This window comes from Vulpes lagopus, chromosome 1 (assembly GCF_018345385.1).
Source record: "Vulpes lagopus strain Blue_001 chromosome 1, ASM1834538v1, whole genome shotgun sequence".
Lineage (NCBI taxonomy): Eukaryota > Metazoa > Chordata > Mammalia > Carnivora > Canidae > Vulpes > Vulpes lagopus.
In genome coordinates this window covers 48,741,128-48,765,073 of record NC_054824.1, presented here as the reverse complement: position 1 = coordinate 48,765,073, position 23,946 = coordinate 48,741,128, and the positions used below count along the sequence as shown (strand labels likewise).

At 36.3% G+C, this 23,946-nt stretch overlaps 1 protein-coding gene across 1 annotated transcript in view; it reads left to right on the top strand.

Annotated features, from left to right (window-relative positions):
- The window catches only part of LOC121486650 (E3 SUMO-protein ligase ZNF451), a 90,185-nt gene that overhangs the window by 23,062 nt on the left and 43,177 nt on the right, over positions 1-23,946 (top strand). Inside the window, exons 4-6 of the mRNA XM_041747711.1 lie at positions 12,554-12,679; positions 18,058-18,169; positions 22,911-23,061. Of these exons, the coding sequence (XP_041603645.1) occupies positions 12,554-12,679; positions 18,058-18,169; positions 22,911-23,061 (389 nt within the window). The remainder of the gene's footprint in view (positions 1-12,553; positions 12,680-18,057; positions 18,170-22,910; positions 23,062-23,946) is intronic.

The following is a 23,946-nucleotide window of genomic DNA, read 5'->3' as shown; positions in this document are numbered from 1 at the left end:
AAAAGTGCTCTTGGTGAGTCAGGGAACTGGGTTGTTGTGATCAGTTCTCTGGATTACTCATTTTACAGAGTGTTTTCTCCTAGCTTATCTCACCCTGTACAGAAACGAAATCCATTTCATAGAGAAAGATCCATTTACTATATTCATATTTTCATTTAAAAAGTAATTTTGTATAAAGCCAAATTTGATAGTTACTCAAGAACTAAAGTGCTTTTTAGAGATTAGTGGTGATTTTAAAATATATCAGATGCTCATTATAAAAAAGGCTCAAAATAATATAATGCAACCAACTATTATAAAATGACAATTTCTTCTGTGAAGCCCTGCTTTTTTCAGTATTTCTAGAAATTGCTTTACAAAAGCAGTACTATTCCTTTAATTCTGTATTTCCTTTGACTTGATCTTGGCAAATATTTTTAGAAAACTGATTTAGCTAGTTAAAGCAGTAAGAAAGGACTTAGAAGTTCAACTTGAGTAAAGTGAAAGATCTGCCTGTATTTAATATTTGAATCTATTCATAAAACCTTAGAAAAGTTTTACGAAGCAGATTATAGTCCACTTCCTTTGCATTCAGTACCAAGCCCAGTTCTTAACTACCAGAAGGGAGCTGGCAGTGTATGGCACATAGCTTCTTAAACTTAATGCACTGCAGGATTGAGAGTGAATAGTTCAAGGAACAGGCCTTTATTTGTAGATGAATTCTAAAAGAAAGCCTACCTCTAATAAAACTCAAGCTCTAGTAAAAATTACTTTGGGGACATTATTAGTTTCCATGTGAATAAATATATTAAACATTGAGAAATTACCTTGGTCATTGGAAAAGTTGAGAGTCTTGCTTTCTATTTTTATATCCCAAACAGGAAAAGAGGAAGGTCAGGTATAGTTGAATAAGCTAATATTTTAAGTTTCGATTTTTAATTTGCCTAATTATATTTTTAATAATTTAAGTACACTTAAAAATACAAATGAGTATATGTGCTTTGCAGTTTGTCTTAAGCATATATGTATTTAAAGAAAAATACAAAATTTCAAGTATGTTTTAGCTAAATGCTTTTTGCTTTAAAATAGTAATGGTGTTTGACATCAAAGCTCTGTAAAATATATTTTCCTGATAGTCATTAAAGCTGTGAACTGAATATGACCTACCTTAGTTATAATTAATATCTTTTCCTGTTAGGTTTGAAAAATAATGTAGCCTAAACATTGGATTTCTAGAGAGAAAAATCTGGAGGGAAAAAAGTTAAATACAATTTACTAACAGATTATGTTCCTTTTCGATACAAAATTTCCATCTACCTTTATGAAAGATAAATGTTAAACTTACATTTTTATAAGGAATTAATTTAAACCAAATCCATTATTCCCAAACAAAATAGTGAGATCCTCAATACTTGTTGTCATACTATCTTGTTGGTTAGAAATTGAAATTTTGTTAATTTTATTATATGTGCTGATTGTAGAAATACTAGAAAAAGATTTTAAAAAATTCTCCAGTTAAACAAGTACTGTAGACATTTTGATTTCTAGCCTTCTAGATATTACCTAACATATTTTAACAAAAGATGAGATTATTTTATTTAAATATAAGTGAGGGGAAGAAGACATTGAAATCTATAGAGTTTATAGCTTCATTGGTGGTGTTTTGTGCCATTTTGTCATTAATTTACCTATTTAATGATCCTGTATGATTTATTTTATAGTTCACATAGTAAGTAGATCAGTTTCACATTAATGTGAGAAACTTTAATAGTTTCCAGGAAATCTTTGTTAGCTCATTAAACTTGATTAGTAAGTAAAAGTATTAATCACTGTGGTGAAAATTTTGTCTAAAGTGTGGAATTCACATTGAATGTAACTCCTGATTATCTTTTATGATCAGACTTTTGAGTTCGTGGGCAGAACCAATTTTAAGTTCAGCTGAACTGATTTCAAGTGTGAGGTGGTTATTGGTCTCTAGCAAAAAGAAAAATCAGGGTAGTGTAGCTAGTTTTTCATAAAGCTAAATTTGTTTAGTATGAGACTACTAGGGGAAATTTTAAAATATTAGCTTGAGATTTTTGTCTTTACTCTTTAGAAATTATGGTGACCATTGATAATTAGTTTCTTTTAAAATGTCCCTGACAAGGGACTCCTGTGCCAGGTTTTCCTTTTCCTCTTGCCCCCAGTTAGGTTGACGCATTGAATCCCATCATTACAGATTAGATCTCCTAAGAAAGCCCTCTTCTTTTCCAAGTTATACCTTACTCCTAGACTTGGAATTTTTGCTCTAACTCTTCCACACTACATTAAAACTTAAAAAATAAATAAAAATAAGTAAAATCAAACTTAAACATTTTATCCTCAAGAACAAAAGAATTCTTGGTTACTTTCACCTGTATAGGCATACCTTAGAGATGCTGCGGGTTTGGTTCCAGACCATCACAATAACACAAATATTAAGTGTGCAGTAGTATTGTGTATATAAAAAAAATACATGCCTTAATTTAAAAATACCTTATTGCTAAAAAATTCTAACCATCATGAGTTTTCAGTAAGTCCTAACTTTTTTCCTAGTGGAGGGTATTGCCTCGATGTTGATGGCTTTTGACTGACCAGGTTGGTGATTTGCTGAAAGTTGGGTGGCTGTGGCAATTTTTAAATATAAAACAGTAGTGAAGTTGGCCACATTGATTAACTCTGCTTTTTAGGAATGATTTCTCTAGCATAGTAATATTCCAAATCCTTTGTTGTCACTTCAACAATCTTTACAGCATCCTCACAAAGAATAGGTTCTGTCTCAAGAAACCTCTTTGCTCATCCATAAGAAGCAATTCCTTATCTGTTCATTTATCATTAGCTTGCAGCAATTCAGTCATATCTCAGGCTCTACTTCTAATTCCAGTTCTCTTGATGTTTCTACCACATCTACAGTTACTTCGTCCATGAAAGTCTTGATTGAACCCCTCAAAGTCATCCATGAGGGTTGGAATCAACATCTTCCAAGCTATTAATGTTGATATTTTAAACTCTTCCCATGAATCATGAATATCCTTACTGGCATCTAGAAACCTCCTTTCCAGGAGGTTTTCAGTTTTCTTTGCCCTGATCTGAAATATCACTATCTATGGCAGCTGTAACCTTACAGACTGTATCTCTTAAATAATGAGACTTGAGAGTTGAAGTTGTTCCTTGATCCGTGGACCGCAGAATGGATGTTGTGTTAGCAGACGTGAAAACAACATTCTCGTTGTACATCTCCATCAGAGCTCTTGGGTGACCAGCGCATTGTCAATGAGCAGTCAAATTCTGAAGGAATTTTTGTTCTGAGCAGTAGATCTCAACAGTGGGCTTAAAATATTCAGTAAACCATCATGTAAATAGATGTGCTTTCATTCCAGCCTTACTCCATTTACAAAGCACTGGCAGAGTAGACAGCATAATTCTTAAGGGCCTTAGGATTTTCAGAATGGTTAATGAGCACTGGTTCCAACTTAAAAAGTCACCAGCTGTGTTGGCCCCTAACAAGAGAGTCAGCCTGTCCTTGGAAGCTTTGAAGCCAGGCATTGACCTCTCTAAGCTATGAAAGTCCTAGATAGCATCTCCTTTCCAATAGAAGGCTATTTCATCCATATTGAAGCTCTGTGGTTTAGCGCAGCCACCTTCATTAATTATCTTAGCTAGCTCTGAATAACCTGCTGTAGCTTCGACATCACCTGCTGCTTCACCTTGTACTTTGATGTTATGAATCAGCTTTTCCTAAGCCTCATGAATCAACCTCTGCTAGCTTCAAACTGCTCTTTTTCCTTACCTCTCTCAGCCTTCACAAAATTGAAGAGTTAGGGCTTTGTTCTGGACTGGGCTTTGGCTTAAGGGAATGTTGTAGCTGGTTTGATCTATTCAAAACGCTAAAACTTTTTTTTTTTTTTTAAGATTATTTACTTATTTATTTGACAGAGAAAAGAGTACAGTTGGGGAGAAGCAGAGAGCCCAATGCAGGGCTGTGGGGTTCCATCCCAGGACCCTGGGATCATGACCTGAGCCAAAGGCAGACACTTACTTAACTGACTGAGCCACCCAGGCACCCCCAAAACTGTCTTCATATCAGCAATAAGGCTGTTCTGCGTTATCATTCATGTTTCCTTACAGTAGCACTTGTAATTTCCTTCAAAAACTTTCTCTTTGCAGTTTGCAAGTTGGCAGTTTGGTGCAAGGGGCCAAGCTTCCAGCCTGTCATGGTTTTCATTATGCTTTTCCCACTAAGTTAAATCATTTCTAACTTTTAAAATGATAAATGTGCAACTCTTCCTTTCACCTGAACACTGAGAGGTCATTGTCAGATTATTGATTGGCATCATTTCAATATTTATGTCTCAGGAAATAGGCCTAAGGAAGGGGAGCGAGACAAGGGAATGGCCAGTTGGTGGAGCCATCAGAACACACACAACATTTATTACAGAAACAATTGTAATACTAATATCAAAGATCACAGATCACTACAAAAATATAACAATAAAAATTTTTGAAATATCTCAATTACCTAAAAATGACACAGGCATGGAGTGAGCAAGTGCTGTTGGAGAAATCATGCCAGTAGACTTGCTGGATGCAGGGTTGTCACAAGCCTTCAATTTGTAAAACAAACAAGAAGTATCTACAAAGTGCAATAAAATGAGATATGCCTATACAGACTTAGCTTTCATGGATATGTGTACTCAGATTTAACCAGTATTCTTAATCTGGCGGCCATTTCTAGGACACAGCCCAGATTCAGTTTGTACAACCCAAGTTTTACATTTTTTTTTTTTTTTTTTTTTTGATAGTCACACAGAGAGAGAGAGAGAGAGAGAGGCAGAGACACAGGCAGAGGGAGAAGCAGGCTCCATCCACCGGGAGCCTGATGTGGGATTCGATCCCGGGTCTCCAGGATCGCGCCCTGGGCCAAAGGCAGGCGCCAAACCGCTGTGCCATCCAGGGATCCCCCAAGTTTTACATTTAAGAAAACGTAAAGAATAGGGGCAGCCAGGTGGTTCAGTCGATTAGGCATCTGCCTTCAGCTCAGGTCATGATCTCAGGGTTCTGGGATCGAATCCAGATTGGGGCCCTGCTCAATGGGGTGTCTGCCTGTGCTCTCCTTGTCTCTCTCAGATAAATAAAACCTTTTAAAATAGTGTAGAGAATATACTAGAGAGGGTGCCTGGGTGGCTCAGTCGGTTAAGCATCTGCCTTTGGCTTGGGTCATGATCCCAGGGTCCTGGGATGAAGCCCCACATCGGGCGCTCACGTAGGAGCCTGCTTCTCCTTTCCCTCTGCCTGCTGCTTCTCCTGCTTGTGTGTTCTCTCTCTGTTTAGATAGATAAGGTAGAATCTTTAAAAAGAAAAAAGTATATTGGAGGATATAAGAAGTTCATAATGTCCAGGGTGAGCACAGGATCATAGAGAGAGAGGCCATATTAGCCTGGCTTCTGAGGTTCTGGAAAGCTTTTCGTCTGTACCTGGTGTGACCCTCACTTTGTAACCTTCCAACTCCTGATCATCCACAGATTTTTTTGTGTGTCAGACTGTCATTTTAGCCATATTATTTTTAAAAACAGTTTATTTTAAAAGTTTTATTTAAAATATTTTTTCATAGTCATTGAATTAGAATTTGCCTTTTAATGTTTTCTGACTTTACAACTTTTTCTTCAATTCTGTGAAGACCCCACACACTTCCCCAGTGGGAGTGGAAGAGGTTATGGAAGAAAAACTGATGCAGGGAATGATCTATTAAAATAGAGAGAAACCACTCTCCCCTCCCTACTTAAGACTTTCCTGAGACGCCTGGGTCGCTCAGTGGTTGAACATCTGCCTTCTGCTCAGGGCATGATCCCTGAGTCCTGGGATCGAGTTCTGAATCGCGCTCCCTGCATGGAGCCTGCTTCTCCCTCTGCCTGTGTCTCTGCTTTTCTCTCTGTGTCTCTCTTGAATAAATAAATAAAATGTTAAAATTATTAAAAAAAAAAAAAAAAAGACTTTCCTATCCTTCTCCCCAAAAATAGCTGAGTGGATAGCATTTTCTTGTAGATCATTTCCTATCCCTGTGGACTCAATAGTATTCTTTAGTCATATCTAACATGGAAATTAATCCAGGGTGACCACAGCATTGTGCTTCAAGAAGAATGAAAATGCTATAGCTTGTGAACATTTTATTCTTACCATTCTTATATTGAGAGCCAATTCCTTCTAGCTTGAAAATTTACATAACTGAAAGGGACCATAGGAAAGCCCTATGGACCTAAATGCTTATTAATACCATAGGCTTTGGGCAGCCCCAGTGGTGCAGCGGTTTAGCACCGCCTGCAGCCTGGGGTGTGATCCTGGAGACCTGGTATCGAGTCCCATGTCAGGCTTCCTGTATGGAGCCTGCTTCTCCCTCTGCCTGTGTCTTTGCCCCTCTCTCTCTCTCTTTCTCAATCTCTCTGTCTTTATGAATAAAATCTTTAAAAAAATACCATAGACTATGGGGAAGATTGGCGTAACTAACCTAAGAACAGTCCTAGAATTTTGTGATTTCACATTAAATTACAGTTCAGCATTTTGGCACTAATGGAGTAGTGGAAAACTCCCAAACTCAAGACTATAGTGTCCCTTTTTCATCTTAATTTTACAGAAGACATTTAAGATACTTTCATCTAGCCTGAAATAAGATCAGTTTCTGCCCATGTTCCTGACAAATAATACTATAGCTTTGGTTCTGTGGTTGAATCAATAACAAGGTGGTGGCCTACAGTAAGCTTTTTCTCCCTTGCCTTCTGGTAAGTTAGTTTCTAAACATACTGATTCTTTGACTTCCCTATTCTATGTAAAATAGGGCCTTCTGTGATCTAATAGGTAAAATCCCTAGTAGGTATTTTAATATCCATATCCATGATCTTGTTTTTCTTTTCTTTTTTTTTTTAAAGATTTTATTTATTTATTCATAGAGACAGAGAGAGAGAGAAAGGCAGAGACACAGGTAGAGGAAGAAGCAGGCATCATACAGAGAGCCTGACGTGGGACTCGATCCAGGGTCTCCAGGATCACGCCCTGGGCTGCAGGCGGTGCTAAACTGCTGCGCCACCGGGGCTGCCCTGATCTTGTTTTTCTAGTGTATATGTGTTCTCTCAGAACCACAGGAGTATTTAATTTTGTAAAATCAATAGGCTAGCCCTTGTCTTGGATCACAAACAATGGAAATCCAAGGGATTTGGCTTTCTGGAAAGAGTTGAGTGTTCATACATAACCCATTACTCGTGCCTGGCTTTAACCAGTAACCTTGATCCCAAAACCTAATTGTGATAGAAAAATATCATATGACTGTCATCCCCTGCTCTGTATAATTAATTTTTCACCATTTTAGGAGAAAACATTCTTATTTTAAATACTTCATTTTTCTCATACGTGGTAGAGGTTTCAAAGTTGAAGCTCATTCTTTCTCTAGCTCTACCATTCATTCCTTTATATCAACTCCTGACAGATTGTCTACTTATGTGCTTTTGATATATGTAGCTATAGAGAGATTGATTTTGTTTTTGTTTTTAAGAAGAAAATAGAAACTTTCCCCTTCAAGGAAAAAGAGAAGGAAACTAAAGTCAGTTTTAAATGTTTTTTGTTGTCAGTATCAGAGTTGTTAGGTCTTTTGAGCCTTTCCAAATCATGAAAGATAATAAATAGATTAGAATTAGTTGGGAATCACAGAAGTAATCTTTTTTATTAACATAACCAGATAGTGGGGATCCCTGGGTGGCTCAGCGGTTTAATGCCTGCCTTTGGCCCAGGGCGCGATCCTGGAGTCCCAGGATCGAATTCCGCGTTGGGCTCCTGGCATGGAGCCTGCTTCTCCCTCTGCCTGTGTCTCTGCCTCTCTCTCTCTATCATGCATAAATAAATACATAAATCTTAAATCTTAAAAAACAACCAGATAGTTAATTAAAAGATAACATAGGGGTATCCCTGGGTGGCTCAGCAGTTCAGTGCCTGCCTTTGGCCCAAGGTGTGATCCTGGAGTCCCGGAATTGAGTTCCCGTATCAGGCTCCCGGCATGAAGCCTGCTTCTCTCTGCGCGCCTCTCTCTCTCTTTCTGTGTCTATCACGAATAAATAAATAAAATCTTAAAAAAAATAAAAGATAACATAGGCTACTGATAGCTAAATATGAGGAAAATAATTTTAGCAAATTGTCAATACTAATAGTTTTTACTTAATTGACTGCCAAAGAGTAATGTTCTAGGGCTAGAGATTAATTTTAGAATGAAGTTGAAGAAATGTAAACAAATGTTTAAATGTTGATTAAAGGACCAAATAATTTATGTTCCAAGTCTATGAATATAGTTGCAGGGAGTAAAGTTCATACTTAAATTTTGCAGCAAGTGGAATACTAAAGATCTTTCCCAATGAATATATAATCTCTGTGTTTTAGACTTTGGTCTTCATTTAGTTTTGTGCCCAGAGTATATTTAGAGTTTATAACGTAAAGCAGAGAATCATTACTTGTGCTTTAAAGGAAACTTTAAGAATAAATATTATTAAAGTCTTCCTGAATGAGTATAACTTCAGTATTTCAGAATGATTATTTTGTGGTGGCCTAGGAGAAAGTAAAATGGTTCTGGAACCATAAATTGAAGGGTAGCTCTTCTAGATTAGGATTACTTTAGTTAATCCAAACCATGGTCACCTTTCTGTCCCCAGAATATTCACATTATTATGATCCAACAACATATTTTTATAGGTAAATCCTCATTTATACCTTGACTCCCTTGTGTGTTATTATGACGTTGGTTTTCTTTGCCTCCAAGCATGACTTTTCTAGAGTTTAAGACCTAAATAAATAAATGTATCTGTGTCAGGAAAACTAACCTACTGTAGGCCCATGTTTGTTTGTTTGTTAAAGAATGTATTTTATTTATTTATTCATGAAAGACATGGAGAGAGAGAGGCAGAGACACAGGCAGAGGCAGAAGCAGGCTCCATGCAGGGAGCCTGATGTGGGACTCGATCCTGGACTCCAGGATCACGCCCTGGGCCAAAGGCAGATGCTCAACCTTTGAGCCACCCAGGAGTCCCTAGGCCCATGTTTAAATATTATTAACTTCCTTAAATTAAAAAATTCTTTTAGGATCTACTCTAAATTTTCTTCTCAAGGTAGCACCTACATTTGAAATAATATTTTTGTCTTCCCAGAGGACATTTACTTTTAATACAGATAAATATGCCTTTACTAAAGGATTGGAGCTCAAATAAATAGCTTTTCGTGAATTATTTCTGGTAAGCTGCATTGTCCTGTGACTTGTAAAAGAATATTTTGAAGTTAGGAAAATGTCATCTATTACCTGGTACAAGAGTGTAGGCTGGCTAAGTGGTCAGAAAGTGAGTTGAAACTCCTTGGACCCAGAGTGATTCTGTGAGCATTCCTTATTGCAAAGGTGTGGCCTCATACTGAAAATACCATTTTGGCCTCAGCTATAACTCACTTCAGTGTAACTTTTGTGCACTTGGAAAATCACATCTGATGTTTGACATGGTTGATGTAATTCTGTCCCACTGTAGATAAAATTTGGGTTGTACATACATGACTGACTTGCCTAAAGAGTGGTATTTAGTTAGTAACCTAGTCTTTCTAGTAGAAAAAAATTTTAATAGACTTTTTAAAAGAAGTTTTAGGTTTACAGCAAAACCGAGAGGAAAGTACACAGGTTCTGGTATACCTCCTGCCCTTAGACGTTCATAGCTTCCCTCATTATCAGAATCCCCCAACATACTAGTACGTTTGTTATGATCCGTGAACCTACAGTGATGCATCATTATCACCCTAAGTTTCCATTAGGGTTCACTACTGATGTACATTCTGTGGGTTTGGACAAATTTATGGTGACAGGTGTCTATCTTTATAGTTGGACACACATCATACAGAGTGATTTTACTGCTCTGTAGACCCCTACTCTGCCAGCTCATCACTCCCTTCCCCCAGCTCTGGGCAACCACTGATCTTTTTATTGTCACATTGTTTTGCCTTTTCCAGACTGTCATGTAGTTGGAATCATGCAGTATGCAGACTTAAAATCAGCCTCTTTTTTTTTTTTTTTAAGATTTTATTTATTTATTTATGAGAGACACAGAGAGGCAGAGACACAGGCAGAGGGAGAAGCAAGCTCCCTGCAGAGAACCCGACGTGGGACTTGATCCTAGGGCCCCAGGATCATGACCTGAGTCAAAGACACCCAACTGCCGAGCCACCCAGGTGTACCTAAATGAGCCTCTTTCATTTAGTAATATGTATTTTAGTTTCCTCCATATCTTTTCATAGCTTGATGGCTCATTGTTTGAGGGGAATGGGAGAAAAGGCAGAGGGAGAAAGAATCTTAAGCAGCCTTCGTGCCCAGTGCAAAGCCATGGTAGGCTTGATCTCAGAACTCTGAGATTGTGATCTGAGCCAAAATCAGGAGTTGGACGCTTAACCAGCTGAGCCACCCAGTTGCCGTTTGGCGGCACATTTCTTTTCAGCACTGAATAATGTTCCATCATCTGGATGTACCACAGTTTTAACCATTTATCTGCAAAAAAACATCTTTGTTGCTTCCATGTTTTGGCCATTATGAATAAAGCTCCTATGAATATCTAATTACACAGGTTACTTCACTTCTAACTACCGTTTACTTTGCATGCTGTTTTCTTAGAAAGATCATGAAATCTGTGAACAAAGAGGGTTTTACTTCTTCCTTGATTTATGTGTTGGTGTCTGACATTGATTGGGAGAAATTCTCAGCCATTATTGCTTCAAATATTCTGTTCCTTTCTTTCTTCTGGTATTTTCATTATGCATATGTAACATCATTTGTAATAGTTCTAGGTATTCCATTTTGTGATTTTTTTTTTTTTTTTTTTAGGCTTTTGTTTTGTTTTTCAGTTTTGGAAGTTTCTGTTGACATATCCTTAAGGACAGAGATTCTTTTTTCAGTGATGAGCAGTCTACTAATGGAGCATTGTTCATTTCTGTAATAGTGTTTTTGATCTCTAACATCTCTTTTTGGTTCTTTCTTAGGATTTCCAACTCTCTTACTTATATTACACATCTGTTCTTTCATGTTGTCTACTTTTTCCATCAGAGCCCTTAGCATGTTAATCAGTTGTTTTGAATTCCTGATCTGATCATTCCAATATCCCTTCCATGCCTGCCTTCTGTGCTTGCTCTGACTCTTCAAACTGTGCTTTCTGCCTTTTAGTATTTCTTGTAAGTTTTAGTTGAAAGGTAGAAATGATATGTTAGGTAAAAGAGGCTTTGGTAAATGGGCCTTAATGTAGTGATAAGGTACGGAGGAGTGGTAGCACTATGTAGTCCTGTGATCTAGTCTCAGTCTTGTTGAGTTTATGGCCCTGGACTGTGACCTTCAGCAGTGCTCCTCAATCCCCTCCATTTTAAGTGGGAAGGATTGCTAGAGTGGCTTGGAATTGTGTATTTGCATTCTCCCAGGTTGATTAGATTCTGGTAAAATTCCTATAGGTTAAGTGCTGGTAAAATAGTTTTTGTTGAGGGCAGGCCTTCTTAAGAGGAACAGAATGCTCTGGCATATTTCAAAATGCTTACTTCTCTCCCCCTGCTGTAAGTATGAGGGGATTTTTCTCTAGTCTTTACTGTAAGAACTTGGTAGAACTTTTGGAGATTAAAAATCTGACAGTTCTCCATGACTGGGTCATCTTGTGGTTTTTAACTCTTGGACTTGTCCGACTGAGTGTCTAGCAATTCATCAATTATAGTTTAGATTTTTTACTCAATACTGCTTCCTGCTGAGGTTTCCCCTCATGGATTTCTGCTCTATTAGTTTGTGATTCTCTGTATTTGCCCCTCTGTTTCTCTTTTTTGGAGCACTGGTTTACACTGTAACCTTACTTCTCTGGTAGATCTAAGAAGAGTTGTTGACTTCTTGGTTTGTTCAGCTTTTATCTTGTCAGGATGGAGTGGCAACTTATAAGCTCCTTACATGTGGGACCAGAAACTGAGAGGTAGATCTATTTTTTAAAAATAATTTTCTCTTAAATAAATATTGTTCTGGCACTGCTGAAAAACCAGAACCAGGAACGTTTGTACTATTAGACCTTTTAGGGGGAGACTAATGGCTTAATGGCATTACCTTATAGACTCAGAGCTAAGCATCACCAAACTGTTCAGTATCCCGATAATTATAAAGTAAAGAAGGATGATAAATTGCCCTAGCAGTTAGTTTACCTAACTTCTTGAAAACCACAGATGCTGATAGATAACTGGCTGACTTACAGAATGCCACATAAAGTGTAAAATACATAAGATAACCTCTTAGAAATTTGGTGATGATAAAATTAAATGGTTCTTGGGGCGCCTGGCTGGTTCAGTCGGGAGAGCATGTGACTCTTAATATCAGGGTCATGATTTTGAGCCTCATGTTGGGAATAGTGGTTACTTAAGTAAATAAATAAACTAAAAAAAAGTAAACGATTGTTTAGTACAATAACTCTTTGGTAAATGAATTCATTATCCCAAAGCTAATTTTGTTATTTAAAAGAAATGGAAATTGTTTTTTCAATTATAGGATAATGTTAAGCACAAAGACTATATTGACCATCAGAAGGATAAAGTTGCTTTAACTCTGGCCCGTCTAGCCCGCCATGTTGAAGTGGAGAAACAACAGAAGGAAGAGAAGAATAGAGCATTCAGGGTATGTGGCTAATTAAATTGGTACTTTATCAAATCATGGAATTATTTATAATAAAATTGTAACAAATTTGCCATTAAAAAATGTATAATTGAATCCAAGTTCAGCATGGACTCTAGATAATAGCTCATCATTTTAGTGTAGTACCTCATGATAGCTTTTTATATTTCTATCTTTAGTTAGTTAGATTCTGATCATATATGTATACAGGAGGAAAAAAATAGTTGAGTGGACTTTATTTTGGGGAATTAACAGTCACCAGATTTCTTATAGCAGGTGAATAATTAAGAGTTTCTGGTTTCTACATCATCATAAGAGTGAAAAAGAGTTTATTGGTGCTTTTGTAGATATAAGCTGTTAAAAGGTTATTTTCTACTAAATAGAATCAAACCACTTTCTCAAACTTCAGCCTGTGAAAAAAAAACCTTCAGCCTGCCCCTTCAGACTAAATATATTACTAAAAAAAAAATAGAAATTTCAATCAGGTTTGTAGAAGAGATGCTATGTGTAAAATGAAGCCTAATATAGAATCTTCTGATGATATAAATCTTTTTCTTCACTTGCATTAGAAGGCCCCAGGTGAATCACTTAAAGAATCTCTAAATTCTGGGACACCTGGATGACTCAGTCAGTGGAGCATGAGACTCTTGACCTAGGGATCTTGAGTTTGAGCTCCATGTTGGGGGCAGAGTTAACTTAAAAAAAAAAAAAAAATTTTTTAACAAAATAAAAGTAGGGAAGCCTGGGTGGCTCAACAGTTAAGCCTCTCCCCTTGGCTCAGGGCATGATCCTGGGGTCCCAGGATCGAGTCCCACATTGGGCTCCCTGTGTGGAGCCTGCTTCTCCCTCTGCCTGTGTCTCTGCATCTCTCTTTCTGTGTCTCTCATGAATAAATAAATAAAATCTTTTGAAAAAAATAAATAAAATAAAAATAAAAGAATCCCTCAATACTGACAAGTATCTGTTAGAAGTAAAAAGTAGATGAGTTGGGTAAATAAAGCTTCATCCTGGGAGGTTTTTTTTTTTTTTTTTTTTTTTTGAAGATTTAATTTGTTTATTTGACATAGAGCACACAAGCAGGGGGAGTGGCAGGCAGAGGAAAAGGGAGAAACAGGCTCTCCACTGAGCAGAGAACCTGACATGGGGCTCCATCCCTGAACCTTGGGATTATGACCTGAGCCAAAGGCAGGTGCTGAACCGATTGAGCCACCCATGTGCCCCCATTCTAGGAGTTTAAAAATGGAAATTGAGTGCCGCCTGGCTGGCTTAGTCAGTAGAGCATACCACTCTTGATCTCAGGGTTGTGAGTTCAAGAGTCCTACATTGCGTGTAAAACTTATTTTTAAAAAAATGGAAATAAAATCATGGCTCTTCCAGCAGCTGTTTGGATTTCACTTAGCTTTGATAGACTTTGGGCTTTAATCTATAAAGGGACAGAGTTGGAGATGATCTCCCAGATTAAGATAAGCACTATGATTTTATATATTTTTTAAAGATTTTACTTATTCATGAGAGAGACACAGAGAGAGGCAGAGACATAGAGGGAGAAGCAAGCTCCCTGTGGGGAACCTGATGTGTGACTCGATCCCAGGACCACAGGGTCATGACCTGAGCCAAAGGCAGACGCTCAATAACTGAGCCACCCAGGCATCCTGTGATTTTATAATTTTAACATCTGTGTTTTGATTCCTGTCCATTGGTTATCATGGAGGAATTCATATATTTCTATAGCCTTTGTTTTAGTATCTCCTAATCTGGTATAGAATAAATTAATATTCTTTACATTTAGAAGTAGATTTGTTTGGGGACTTTATAATATAATACCAATTAAATTAGAGCATAGTATTGTAATTGTATGTTTAAAATGCTTAATGCAAGGACGTCTGGATGCCTCAGCTCAATTGGTTAAGCGTCTGCCTTTGGCTCAGGTCATGATCCCGGAATCCCCAGATCGAGCCCCACGTTGGGCTCCCTGCTCAGTGAGGAGTCTGCTTCTGCCCCTGCCCCTCACCTTGCACATGCTTGCTAGCTTTCTCTCAAATAAATAAAATCTTAAAAATAAATAAATAAAATGCTTAATGCATAGAGATATTTAAAAAAATAGGATTCTTTCCTGGCTTTAAGGAAGATTCTTTCCCAAAACTATGTTAATTATATTTTTTTTTTTATGGGGAAAGTCTCCATTTGCATGATTTGCAAGCTATCCTTTCCCACAAATTTCCTGAATGATTCTAGCTTCTCTTCCCAGGCAGTGTTCTGACATAGATAGTAAAATACCTGTAATAGGTTCAGAATTTTACAGGCACTGTGGTAACCAGGGCTTTTCTCAAGGGTGGTTTCAGCTTCCACCCATGTAAATATTCATTCATTCTACTAAAGACTTGACCTCAGCATTGAAGAAAGTTTTTTGAGATTCTGAAATTTTTGTTTAACCAATTGTAAAGAATAAATACATATCTAGATTTTTATTTTCTAAAAGAAAAACTGACAGGTATCTTAGTTCATTGCTTGCTATCCATTCATGATTTTTAAAAATTTGGTTTCCTATATATTTAACTTACTTATTTATTTATTTACTTATTCATGAGAGATGGAGAGAGAGGCAGAGACACAGGCAGAGGAAGAAGCAGGCTCTCTGCAGGAGCCTGATGTGGGACTTGATCCCCAACCCTGGGATCAGGCCCTGAGTCAAAGGCAGATGCTTAACCACTAAGCCACCCAGGCATCCCTTTAACTTATTTTTTAAAACTAGATGACAGAAAACAAATGAAACAAACTACTCAGGAAGATAATGAAACTAAAATAAAAATGATTGTTGAGGAGTTCTAGTGGCAGAAAACTCTAACTAAAACTAGATAATAGAAAATATCTTTCAACTATTCTTAGGCCTTGGTGAATTATTGATGTGAATTTAAGGTGAATTTTTAAAATCTTTTGTGGTGGAGCGGTTTTAAAGAAAGAAAGAAAAAAAAACACGTTAAAATCTTCACTGGATATGGGGCACCTGACTGGCTCAGTAGAGTGTGCAACTCTTGATCTCAGGGTCATGAGTTCAAGCCCCATGTTATGTATGGAGCCTACAGAAAATTTAAAAAAAGCACAACAGCTTTTCACTGGATGAATCACTTCCAGAGATAATGTTGTGTTAACTAGTTGATCATCTACCAGCTTTGCTTATTGACACTCTAGGAGTTAAGATGACTTGCAAGAAGGGATATAACACTCAAATTTGGGGAAGAAGCTTTTGTAACGGGAAAAGGATGGCTAATTTGAGGATGACTTCAGCCATTAAATGTTTTCTGAGCATTGGCTATGGCCACAGAGTTCAAAATCTATTTTAAAAAATGCCAGAGAACATTTTTAAAAACCTATTTATTTTTAGTTTTTGGTAGTTCTTTAAAATAAGTAGGCTGTTAACTGGCATGTGGTAGTACTGGTAGTATTTGATTTTATTAAGTTTTTATTGTGATAGATTTTGTAAGGAACTTTGGTAAGAATGCATTAGAAAATGTCTTTAGAGTCTACCAGAAGCTTGCCTTATTGCTTTCTCTGGATGAACTAGCTCTGTTCTCCATGATATGTTATTCAGAACACTAGTGCTATAGGATGCACTTTGAAAAAAAAGTATTTGATGATTTGTTGAGATACTGCATATTCCCAGTGTGGAAAATTATATGCACATTAACGCTTCAGGGCTTTGGAAGTCCTGTGCTAAAGGAACTGTTTAAATTTTGCATTAAAATGAGTGTTTATATACTTAATTTGGTTATAGAGAATTATTTTTAATGAACATAATGCTTGTTAACATCTTTGAGAATTAGTATTTTATGGTATACTTTAACAATATTGTGTAGATTTTTTTCAGATTGAAATCTTGAATCTCCCCGTTTCACTACTTAAACCATTTCTGATAGAAGATCCTGTTGCATTGTTAATTAGACCTTTCATTATTCTGGCCTATATCTTGCAAATCTAGCATTTGTGACTGTGATTTCTTTTTAAGAACAAAACCTTATGGAGATGCGATATGGTATACTGGTTAAGTGCATGAATTCTAGAATCATTATAAGGTTCTGAATCCTGGCGTTGTTATTTATCCTTAGGCAATTTATTTGACCTTTCTGTAACTCGGTTTTCCCATTCTACAATACAAGCAATAATAGTATCTTTCTCACAGAGTTATTGTGAGAATGAAATTTAAAATGCTTTTAGAATCATGACTAGCATGTGGTAAGTGGTTTTAGTAAGTGTTAGCATAATTAGAGAGTATGCAAATAGATTAATAGATTTAAAATAATATATGGAAAGACTTAGAGACTTTAACCGTCTGAAGCTTAAGTCTAGTTTCATGGTTGGCAGTGGCTTGCTGTCTCTTTGTAAATAAAATTTTATCGGAACATAGCAATGCTCATTTGTTTACGTATTCTCTGTGGCTGCTTTCATGGCAGAGTTGAGGAGTTGCAGTAGAGTTGAGCTGCAAAACCTAAAATATTTACTTTCTGGCCTTTATATAGAAAAAGTTTGCCAACCCTAGATCTAGGTGGTGATAAATGCTTTATATTGGTACATTCTAAATACTAATGAAATCTACTCTTACTAATACTATTCACTGAACAAATATTTAATAGGCTTCTGTATACTTCAGACTGTATGTGGAAACTTTGAATTAGAATATATAAAAATTTAGGGGGCACTTGGGTGGCTCAGATGGCTTAGTGTCTGCCTTTGGCTTGGGTCATGATCCTGGAGTCCTGGGATTGAGCCCTGCATTGGGCTCCCTGCTCAGCAGAGAGTCAGCTTCTCCCTCTCCCTCTATTCCTTGCACTGCTAATGTTCTTTCTCTTAGTATCTCCCTGTCTCAAATGAATAAGTAAAATCTTTTTTTAAAAATGTATAAAACTTTAAAAATGAAAATATTTGTATTTATATTCCCAGAGATAGTCGTTGACATTTTATATATTTTCAGCCTCTGTTCCCCCTCTGCAGATAGAGATTTATAGACCTTGAAAAATTAATCTTTATTTATATTTGACCTCATTTGATGACCTACTTGATATAAAAAATATATTCCTACTTCATCAAAAGTTTGGTTTGTGTTTCTAATTGACTTTCATGAAATGGATATACCGTAATTAAACTACTCTATTGTTGGAGATATAGGTTATGGCAAAATTTTGTGCAAATATAGATGACATTGGGATCAGCATGTCAGAGCATAAACCTTTGTTTTGACTTATCTCTTTGGGATAGCTGTCTAGATGTAGAGTTACAGGGATAAAGGATAATCAGTATTTTCTCATCACTGATATATTAACATCCTTTCCTCAAGAAAACCAAGTTAGTAATCATAGGTTAACTGATTTTCTTCTTAATACCTTTAGGAAAAAATCGATTTTCAGCACGCTCATGGGTTACAAGAATTGGAATTTATTCGAGGACATTCTGATACAGAAGCAGCAAGACTGTGTGTGGACCAGTGGCTAAAAATGCCAGGTACTCTTTAGAGATCAGAGTGGAACACTGAGGTTACTGAGCTTCCCTAAAGCTTTATGGGGTTATAGCTGTATTATTCAGTTGCTAGTACATACATAAAGTATTGAAATTTAGTTTCAGTGATACTTAATGGCCTACTTCACGAATTGTCTTCCTACATTGACAAAAGTATATTTTGAATATAATGGGTCATCCTTGGCCTCATTAGATATATTGCTCATTTATTTACTTGTGTTATTTCAGTTATTACATGAAATAGTGCATGTGTCTGTGGGAGAGATTTTAATAGATTTGAGGTCAAGAAAGCTTCTCTAATGAAATGGAATTTAAGCTGAGATCTAAAGGATTAGTGTTTACTTATTTATTCATCAGTGCAGTCTGTGTAGATATTTTATAAGAACATGTCCACATGAGGGACATCTAAAGCATTGGGTAGCCTCTTCACTAACTCTACAGACCTAAGGTTCCCAAAAGAGTCACTATGGAACATTTTCCCCAACCAGATAATTAGGTTTTATTTTTTTAAATTTTTTTATTTTTTGGTGGAATTTTTAAGATCCAGTAGGACACTCTCACTATGACCGCTTTTCTAGCCTGTGTTGTAGAAGTAACACTGAGCCTTTAAAAGGCTTGGGATATCCACAGAAACCTTAGCTGTGGATTTAATCCACTGGAATGTTTGATTGCAGAAAGTCATTAGAAATATCTGTGCATGCAATGCTCAACTTGAACCTGATATCTTGTTCTAGAGTTTTCAGGGGCATCTGGGTGGCACAGTTGGTCATAGTGTCCAAATCTTGATTTTGACTCAGGTCACTGTCTTGGGGTCCAGGGATTGGGCTTGGCGTTCAGTGGGAAGTCTACTCCGAGATTCTCTTTCCTTTGTCCCCTCCACCCCCCAGGTCACATTCTCTCTCCCTCTCTTTCTCTCAAATGAATAAATCTTTAAAAATAAATAAATATAGTTTTTCAGAAGGCTTTTCTTTGAATCAAATTATCTCTGATAAGGTAATTCCAAAGTTTTTACCCTGTTATGTTGGATTAATAGATTTGTATGTCTGTCTCTTCTTTCAGACTACATACTTTGTAGTATGGGGGGACAGAGACCAAGGTTTATTAGTTCTTTTTTGCTCAACTTAGAGATACTCAGTAAATGTTGTTTGAATATTATCCAATGTAAGCTATAAACATTTGCATATGAACACAGAAAGAAGCCTAGAATTTAGGATCCAAATGTGACTGTCATTCAAGTAAACAAAAGAATTGTTTAGTATTCCAGACCTATTTTAGCAAAAAATACTATGATACCTGGTTATGCCTCTTGAGGTGTTCTGGTTAAAGCTCATATTTAAAAAAGAAAAAAATCCCCCTGGATGCATTCTGTTCTCAGTAGAAATTAATGACTTAATTCAGTGGTTTTACTTTAGCTACTTTAGAATCGCCTGGGAACTTTTAAGTACATACCTGTGCCTTATCTCCATAGATGATTCTAGGGCATCTGTAGTTTTGGGAAAAGATTCGTAGGTAATTTTGATAGGAAAATGGAGTAGAACTATAAGGCTTTATCATTTCCAAGATATCTTCTAAAAATAGTTTATCTCATGCAAATCTAACATCTTTAAGTCCTGTCTAGACTCTTTAGATCTGATGCCATACTTCCAGATTGACAGAATATTTGAATTCACTGTAAAATGTATTCATGGGCATATGTTTATGTATTTGTCTGAGCAGGTCAGTGGTAACAAATGACTCATTTTAACTGTCTCTTTATGATTCTTGGCAAAACTTGGTATTTTACATATCTTCAGGTCACACCTGATTCATTGGTAGCTGATAAGCTTGAGCCTGGAGTTAAGGGCTTTAGTTATATTTGTTTTATGTGATTGTTTTATTTTTTTGCTTGCTCCCTTGCAACAACACTATAGAACTGAAGTTTAGGATCTATTGCTAGAACAGCTGCTTTAACATTGGGCTATATTTGGTATGGTACTATTCCATAAGTTAGCTTTGGAGAGTGCTGAGATGTTTGAATAGGGTATAGCTGGGAATACAGAGGTGAGTCATTGTTCTCTTTAATTATAAAAAATGAGGTTCTACTTCTAAATAGCATTAAGGGACTTGTTCAATCTATTCCAAAGTATCTAGCTATTGTAATTCATCCCTTTCATTAGAAGTAGTTTAAGTACTTTATTTATATTTACTCTACTGAAATTCATCTTTTATAGACCTTTATAGTTAGGCTAGTTTGCATACATTTAAATACTTAGTAACTTAAAAACAATACTTTAAGGAAAATACTTAAATTTCTCTATTTTGCCTTTCCATGGGTAAATCTTATTTTCTCTGAATTGATTATTTTCTCTAATTTTATTTTTATCCAGAACTTTTACTGGCTAAATAAAGATCTTAATGGGTAACATCTAGAATGTGGATGGACAGTAATTAAAAATTGTCATAATTCTGACTACATTAAAAAAATAAAAATAAGGTCTTTAATGCGTCTTTAAAATTAAAATATGATTAATGCTATACTATGCTGTTCATTGTTGGCAGAACATATTTATAAGCATTTTGGCAGTTTTTAATGGAGCCTCCCCCCAAGGACTAAAACAGCAGAAAAGCAGTTGAAACCTTAAATTATTATATAAGCCATTTGGAGATCTTAAAACTAGATGATGTTAAAAGAATAATAGTTTATCCTATTTAAATCCTTAGGGGCTTTGTAGAAACTACCATAAAGATAATACCCAGTTTTCTGTTCTATGAAACATTCAAGGCATTGAAACAGTCTAAAGAAATAATAATAAAAGGGAGTCAATAATCTAACCATCCGTGTATAACTATCTGACATACAGTCAGAATCCTGCTTGCAGTTTTACATTTCATGGTTTGTGTAATGTAACTCTAGATTTTCCATCCTACAGCATGCATGGGATAAATTTTGTTCCAGGGGTATTAGTCTACAAGAGTTGTAAGATGAATACTTAAAGAAAGGATGAAAAATGAGCCAGGATAAAGAGAGATTAATTCAGAGACTAGTGAAAGGGCTGCCTGGCTGGCTCATTCCATAGAGGATGTGACTCTGGATCTTAGGGTCATACAGCCCTATAATGGGTGTAGGGTTTACTTTTTTAAAAAAGAGAGGAAAAAGAAGTAGTGATGGGCAAACTTTGAAAGGAGAAAAGAAAGGGATAAAATAAAAGAAAGGATAAAGATAGTAAGTAAATCTCTGCTTTGTGTTCTGTAAATTTATTACTGAGACCTGCATTACTTAATACCCAGATGGGAACTAACTGATCAGTGGCTGGTTTCCTAAGAAAGTACCACTCTTATTCTTCTTGCATCCCTGAACTCTCTACTCCTCCCCACTTTCCTAGTTACATTTTTAACATAATTTTCAGAGAACTCAGATCCTTTATAATATAGGTAAACCTTCTAATGTGTTTAAGATAGTTAATAGAGGAAAAAAGAATTAGAAGATCTTTTCCAGTTTATATAAATGAAAAGGTAAGTAGTGGCTTTATAGAGCAACTGATTTTCTAATCAGTGTTTGATCTTTGACATTTCTTGGCTATTGAACTTAAAGAAACAGATTTTTTTTCCCCTCAAGAGAATGTTACTTAAAGATGTTAACAGCTTCCAGGACACCTGGCTGGCTTGGTCAGTAGAGCATGCAGCTCTTGATCTCAGGGTTTTAGTAACCTCTACATTGGGTATAGAGGTTACTAAAAAAAAAAGAAAAATTAAATGAATAAATTTAATTTCCATCACATACTAAACAAAGAAAGGAAGGAAGGCTCCTGGCCGGCTCAGTCAGTAGAGCAATGTGACCCTTGATCTTGGGGTTGTGAGTTTGAGCCCCATGTTGGGTGTAGAGATTACTTTAAAAATAACATCATTTATGGGATCCCTGGGTGGCGCAGCGGTTTAGCGCCTGCCTTTGGCCCAGGGCACGATCCTGGAGACCTGGGATCGAATCCCAGGCTCCCAGTGCATGGAGCCTGCTTCTCCCTCTGCCTATGTCTCTGCCTCTATCTCTCTCTCTCTCTCTCTGTGTGACTATCATAAATAAATAAAAATTTTAAAAAAACATCATTTAGATTATCATTTAATATCATTTAATTATCATTTATATAGGCACCTTGGGTGACACAGTAGGTTAACCATCTGACTTTTGATTTCGGCTCAGGTCCTGATCTCATGGTGTGAGATCAAGCCCCACATCAGGCTCCACTGTGGACATGGAGTAGGCTTAAGATTCTCTCCGCCCCCCTACCTTCCCCTGGTCCCCAACCGGCTCACTTGAGCGCTCTCCCTCTCTCTCAAAAGAAAAAAAAATGTTAACAACTTTACTTGTCCGAGGGGTCACCTGCGTAGCTCAGTGGGTGAACGTCTTCCTTTAGCTCAGGTCGTGATCCTGGGACTGAATCCCACATTGGGGATTGAATCCCCTGCAGGGAGCCTACTTCTCTCCCTCTGCCTATGTCTGCCTCTGTCTCTCTCTGTCTCTCATGAATAAATAAATAAAAATCTTAAAATAAAAAAAAGCTTTATTTGTCTCAGGTAGCTATTTTTAGGTGATCATATTTTTTTTATAAGAAAGCTAATAAACATTTAATTACAATTAGCATCACCCAGATGCTGTATCATAATTTATATTGTTTTGTCATAATTTTGATTACCAATTCAAAGGACAAGTATCTGAAGTAGAAACTTAAGAATTTGTATTCCAATGATACAGGACTCAAAGCAGGAACAATTAATTCTGGAACAAGAAGTTCATTCCGAAGAGGAGGCCAAATGCGGGTGTCTGGAAAACCAATTTTATGTCCCATAATGCACTGTAACAAGGAATTTGATAATGGGCACCTTCTCTTAGGACATTTGAAAAGGTGAGTGTGATACTCAATAGTGGATGCTGAAAAGCAAATGAGTTTTACAAAGTGATTTCATAAAATGAAAGCATGATACATCTGCGTCATTGTAATCATAACTTTATATTGCAAACTTGTTTTGTGCTCTTACGATAGTTGCTTTAAATTTACATTTCTTATGTTTCCTAGAAGGCTTAAAGTCAGATATTTTTTCTAGTGATACTCTTTCAAGGCATGTAGCCTTTAAGTATGTATTTATTCTTAATACGTCTCATAAAATTCAGAACAGAATTTTTACACTTATAAGTAGTTGAATCATTTTTAGAGAAATCCAGCCCATAAATACAAATTTCAAAAGACACAGAGCACTTAGAGATATTTGGTCTAGACTAAAGAAAGCTAATATGGTATTACAAAGCAAATGTTAAAGGCAAACCAAATGTAGCAAAATTCATAATATTCTATTTATGAAACCTACCTTATTAATTTACTGAATTTTTGAATAGTAGAGCTTGAGAAAGTAAATATCAAGGGAAGGCAATATTAAAGGCATTAAACATTCTTACCTTCATATTCTCTCCTTCTAATAGTTTAAAGATATGAATTGAGAGTTTGGGGGCTCTCAGCCATTATCATTTCCAGATGTGTCACCCTACTTATGAATTAACCTACCTGTAAAGGCTCCTAGAACGAGCTTCAGCATTCTACAAATAACTAGGTACTATACTGTATCTAAAGTATTTTTAAATCTCCAACTTTAAAATGGCACAAACTTAAAGTGATTAAACTGAACATTAAAGGGATTAAAAGCCATTTTTAGGAAACAAGTATGTGCCAGAAATCTTGACATGAGATTATTATTAAATTGGTTCATTTACAACTAATTGTGAATTTTCTGGTAAA